This window comes from Portunus trituberculatus, chromosome 2 (assembly GCF_017591435.1).
Source record: "Portunus trituberculatus isolate SZX2019 chromosome 2, ASM1759143v1, whole genome shotgun sequence".
In the NCBI taxonomy this organism is placed as follows: domain Eukaryota; kingdom Metazoa; phylum Arthropoda; class Malacostraca; order Decapoda; family Portunidae; genus Portunus; species Portunus trituberculatus.
Genome location: NC_059256.1, coordinates 4,592,339 through 4,598,218, shown reverse-complemented (window position 1 = coordinate 4,598,218; position 5,880 = coordinate 4,592,339). Strand labels below are relative to the sequence as shown.

Here is a 5,880-nt window from a genome sequence, read left to right as displayed (position 1 = left end):
ATTTTATTCATTTTTCATTCATCTGCCATCATGCAAAACAGGCGTGCAAATCCCTAACACGTCTGTTCACTGCAACACATGTGGAGGGACACAAACCTGCTCAAACACAACCAAACATGTTAAGATACATCCAAATCTGCTAATAATGCATCCAAACCTACCAAAACACACCTGAAACCACTCTAACGCACCAAAAATTTAACAAAACATCCCCAAACCTACTCCAATGAATCCAAACCTGCTAAAACAAACCTGAAACTTATCAAAACATATCCAAACCTCCAAACGCATCCCAAACCTACCAAAACTTATCTAAACCTACTAAATCACAGCCAAAACTTACCCAAATGCATCCAAACCTGTTAAAATAAACCTGAAACTTTGCAAAATTTATTCAAACCTGCACAAACACATCCCAAACTATCAAATCTTATCCAAACCTGTTCAAACACACCCAAAACCTGCCACAACTTACTTAAGCACACCTGAAATATCTTAAAAACATCCAAAATTTAACAAAATTTACCCAAATCTACCCAAATGCACCCAAACCTGCTCATACACATCTCAAACCTGTTAAATCTTCTCCAAACCTGCTCAAATGCATCTTAATCCTACCAAACCTTATCCAAACCTGCTCAAACACACCCAAAACTTAGCAAATATCATCCAAACCTACTTAAAAATACCCAAAACTTAGCAAATATCATCCAAACCTGCTAAAAACATCCAAAACCTCACAAAATTTACACAAACCTGCTCAAACACATTCAAAACCTACTAAAATGCAATCCAAATCTACCCAAACCTGCTAAAACAATTTGAAACCTACCAAAACTTATCCAAACCTACACAATTGTATCCCGAAACAATCAAAACTTATCCAAATCTGGTAAAACACACCCGAAACTCAACAAAATCTACCCAAACCTGCTCAAGCACACCTGAAAATTTAGCAACACCTACCAAAACCTTCTCCAACACACCCGAACCTGCTTGAACACATCCCAAACTCTAAATTTTACCACAAACTTACACCAGAGATGAACTTAACCCAAAAACACACCTGTTACTAAGTGAAAACAGGTGTGGAGAGGCCACCAAACCTGCTACCTCTCTACAAACTTACCCACACACACACCACTGACTGATTTGACCAACTACATCAAAATACACCACCAAACCTGCACAAAACACATCCTTCATAATGCAAACCTGTCAGACTCACTACAACACTGCTCAGAGATGAACAACAAATACACACAACCATGCCAACTCAATGAAAGCCAAAGGTACCACAACACACACCTGCTATTTCACTCCAAGCAGGTGTGGAGGGGAACAAACCTGCTAAAAACATCAAATAAACCTGCCAACCCTCCCAGACAGGTGTGGACAGTAACAAACCTGCTAGAAACACCAAAACACACCTTCTAGACACTCAGAAACAGGTGTGGAGGGAAAAAACCTGCTAAAAACACCAAATAAACCTGCAAACCCTCCCAGACAGGTGTGGAGAGTAACAAACCTGCTAGAAACACCAAAATATGCCTTCTAGACCCTCAGAAACAGGTGTGGAGGGAAACAAACCTGCCACCAACAACAAACACACTTTTTCATCCTCCCAGACAGGTGTGGAGAGTAACAAACCTGCTAAAAACACCAAAATACACCTTCTAGACCCTCAGAAACAGGTGTGGAGGAGAACAAACCTGCCAGTAACAACAAACACACTTTTTAACTCTCCCAAACAGGTGTGGAGGGAATCACACCTACTAAAAACACCACATACATACTTTTAATCTTCAAACAGGTGTGGAGGAAGAACAAACCTGCTAAAAATGCAACAAAACATACTTTGTAACCCTCAGAAACAGGTGTGGGAGGCAACAAACCTGATAAAACAACAACAAACAATTCTCTAATCCTCCAAAACAGGTATGGACAGAACAAACCTGCTGAAAACACCACAATACACTTTTTATCCTCACAAACAGGTGTGGAAGGGAAACAAACCTGCTGAAAACACCACAACACACTTTTTAGTTCTCAGAAACAGGTGTGGATAGAATAAAAACCTGAAAATAATTACACACCTGAAAAATAACTACAAACATGAAATTATGAACTACACTCTACCAAAACTCCAAAAACAAGTGTGTGGGTGGGGGGTGAGCATACCTGGTGGAGGTGGTGGGGGAGTGTCTTCAAGACGATTACGCAGGTGTGGGGGTATGTAGCGTCCCCCTCCTCGGCCACCCCGACCGCCGGGGCGCGACCCGATGTGATCACGGCTCTCCAAGCCCAGACCAGCGAACTGACACACACAGAAAGGTTAGGTTAGGTTAGATTATTTAGGTTAGGTTGGGTTGGGTTGGGTTGGGTTGGGTTGGGTTGGGTTGGGTTGGGTTGGGTTAGGTTTGATTTATAATTAAACTAAGCTAGGTTAAGTTGGGTTGGGTTTCATTGAAGTTGGTTAGGTTAAAGTTAGGTTTTGTTTGTTTTGGTTAGGTTAGGCTAGGTTGAATTTAGGAATAGGTTAGGTTTGGTTTGGTTTAATTAGAGATAGGCTAAGTAAAGTTAGCCTAAGTTAGGTTAGATAAAAAAAATTAGACTACGTTAGGTTAGATTACGTTAGGTTAGGCTAGGTTAGATTACTTTTGGTTTCCTTGGGTTAGATTAGATTAGACTAATTTGGTTAGGTTAGGTTAGGCTGAATTAAGTTGGGTTACGTTAGCTCAACTTAAATTTTGTTTGGTTAGCCTAGTAAAAAAATGCATCTCAGTACTGAAGGGGTTAATAGCTAAAATCTTCACTATATAGCTTTAGAAACTTATGTGAGGGAGTTGAAATAGTGAAGATTGTGGCCATTAATCTTCTGCCCTCCATACACCCTTCCTAATGTCAATAAAATGATCTAATCACACAAATCTCAAGGTAAAAATGTGTCCCAGTACTGAAGGGGTTAAAAGCTAAAGTCTCCACTATATACAGCTTCAGAAACTTATGTGAGGGAGTTGAAATAGTGAAGACTGTGACCATTAATCTTCTGCTCTCCATAGACGCTTCCTAATGTCAATAAAATGGTCTAATCTTGCACAAATCTCAAGGTAAAAATGCATCCCAGTACTGAAGGGGTTAATAGCTAAAATCTTCACTATATAGCTTTAGAAACTTATGTGAGGGAGTTGAAATAGTGAAGACTGTGGCCATTAATCTTCTGCCCTCCATACACCCTTCCTAATGTCAATAAAATGGTCTAATCTTGCACAAATCTCAAGGTAAAAATGCATCCCAGTACTGAAGGGGTTAATAGCTAAAATCTTCACTATATAGCTTTAGAAACTTATGTGAGGGAGTTGAAATAGTGAAGACTGTGGCCATTAATCTTCTGCCCTCCATACACCCTTCCTAATGTCAATAAAATGGTCTAATCTTGCACAAATCTCAAGGTAAAAATGCATCCCAGAACTGAAGTGGTTAATAGCTAAAGTCTTCACTATATAGCTTTAGAAACTTATGTGAGGGAGTTGAAATAGTGAAGACTGTGGCCATTAATCTTCTGCCCTCCATACACCCTTCCTAATGTCAATAAAATGGTCTAATTTTGCACATATCTCAAGGTAAAAATGCATCCCAGAACTGAAGTGGTTAATAGCTAAAGTCTTCACTATATAGCTTCAGAAACTTATGTGAGGGAGTTGAAATAGCGAAGACTGTGACCATTAATCTTCTGCCCTCCATAGACGCTTCCTAATGTCAAAAAAATGGTCTAATGGTACACAAATCTCAAGGTAAAAATGTGTCCCAGTACTGAAGGGGTTAAAATAGTGAAGACTGTGGCCATTAATCTTCTGTCCTCCATAGACCCTTCCTAATGTCAAAAAAATGGTCTAATGGTACACAAATCTCAAGGTAAAAATGTGTCCCAGTACTGAAGGGGTTAAAATAGTGAAGACTGTGGCCATTAATCTTCTGTCCTCCATAGACCCTTCCTAATATCAAAAAAATGGTCTAATGGTACACAAATCTCAAGGTAAAAATGTGTCCCAGTACTGAAGGGGTTAAATAGTGAAGACTGTGGCCATTAATCTTCTGTCCTCCATAGACCCTTCCTAATGTCAAAAAATGGTCTAATGGTACACAAATCTCAAGGTAAAAATGTGTCCCCAGTACTGAAGGGGTTAACAAAGGCAGATTCTAAAGCAGTGATGTTTATGTAATGTTAAAAGGGATTTCTACATCACATTCCAGCTTCCCTATCTGACCTAGTTGAAAGAGAAAGGGAAATCTCATTATTCTAGACAGCTAAGTCTTATGGCAACCTAACCTTACTGTTGTGTGCTAACTTAACCCAGAGAGAGAGAGAGAGAGAGAGAGAGAGAGAGAGAGAGAGAGAGAGAGAGAGAGAGAGAGAGAGAGAGAAATCAAGGAACAACAATAATGATAGCAATAATGATATAATAAAAATAATAATAATAATAATAATAATAATAATAATAATAATAATAATAATAATAATAATAGTTTATCAATCAATTATTCTTATCAGCAAGGTGAGGATGACTTAACACATACACACACACACACTCTTAATTCATAATGATGCAAGAATGTTTATGAGAGAGAGAGAGAGAGAGAGAGAGAGAGAGAGAGAGAGAGAGAGAGAGAGAGAGAGAGAGAGAGAGATAACTTAAAAAATCTATTTACTATTACCTTTATCACCAATCTTTATCTTGGTGTTAGTCACTGAAATTCCAGGCGCACTCTCTCTCTCTCTCTCTCTCTCTTATTCTATCTTTTCTGAGAGAGAGAGAGAGAGAGAGAGAGAGAGAGAGAGAGACACAGTAATCAAATATGAAAACTGTCTTATTTCCAGCCAAGGATTAGCAGTGAAAATTAACAACGGAATCAAAATTAACTTAACCTAAGCTAACCTAACTTATTTTAACTTAATGCAAACCTAACCCAACTAACCTTAACCTAACCTAATTTAACTTAATGTAAACCTAACCAAACCTAACATAGACAAATTTAACTGAATGGAAACCTAACCTAACCAGTATTAACCTAACCTAATTCAACTTTACACAAACTTAACCTTTGAATAAAAATAATAACTTTAATGTTTTAACTATACATGAGAGAGAGAGAGAGAGAGAGAGAGAGAGAGAGAGAGAGAGAGAGAGAGAGGGGTGAGTGAATGTGTGTGCTTGTCCATAATATATCTATCTCTCTCTCTCAAACCCCCAACAAAACCTCACCAAACTTCATAAATTTTCTTGAACGAATAATATAAAAAAATATAAAACAAATAAAATCAAATAAAATCAAACAAACTAAATAAACCTCAAAAATAAATAAATAAACCCGGCCGGCATATAAAAAAATAAATAAATAAAAAAGAAAAAGAAAATCGAGGCCCCCAAAGTTATTTCCACACACTGGCTTATATATCTGGCACATTTTCACCTATTCCACGCCGCCCAGGGCACATAAGGGTCACACTGGCTATAGAAGACACATTACAGAACACATAGGGGCACATAGACAAGCGGCGGCGGGTGAAATGAGAGAGAAAACACGAAAAATAATATCCCAACTCGAAAAATTGATTAGGTGAACGGAGAGAGAGCGAGAGCGAGAGAGGCAGACTAGTGACCAGCTCTCCACTTTTGCTGTTTTCTCTCGTATTTCACACCTCACACTTGTATTTACTCACCCGCTGCTCCAGACCTACGCCATTGTGGGTGGCTGCATTACTCATATTACAAGCAGGGGACGCGGTGTGGAGAAAATAGCGGTAATTGTAGCAAAGGTTCAGGCGTGTGGGAGGACAAAGCCAAGTCTTCTCAGTGACGTCACTCCTTCCCCCTCCAC

The 5,880-nt window shown here is 38.8% G+C and overlaps 1 protein-coding gene across 4 annotated transcripts in view; it reads right to left on the bottom strand.

Moving 5' to 3' along the window:
• The window catches only part of LOC123503209 (ATP-dependent RNA helicase DDX3X-like), a 24,043-nt gene extending 18,163 nt beyond the window's left edge, over nt 1-5,880 (bottom strand). For all 4 annotated transcript variants that reach the window (XM_045252758.1, XM_045252766.1, XM_045252774.1 and 1 more), the window contains exons 1-2: nt 5,723-5,880; nt 2,182-2,317 (exon numbers count right to left, since the gene is read on the bottom strand). In XM_045252758.1, coding sequence (XP_045108693.1) covers nt 2,182-2,317; nt 5,723-5,767 — 181 coding nt within the window. In that variant the 5' untranslated portion in view covers nt 5,768-5,880. The remainder of the gene's footprint in view (nt 1-2,181; nt 2,318-5,722) is intronic.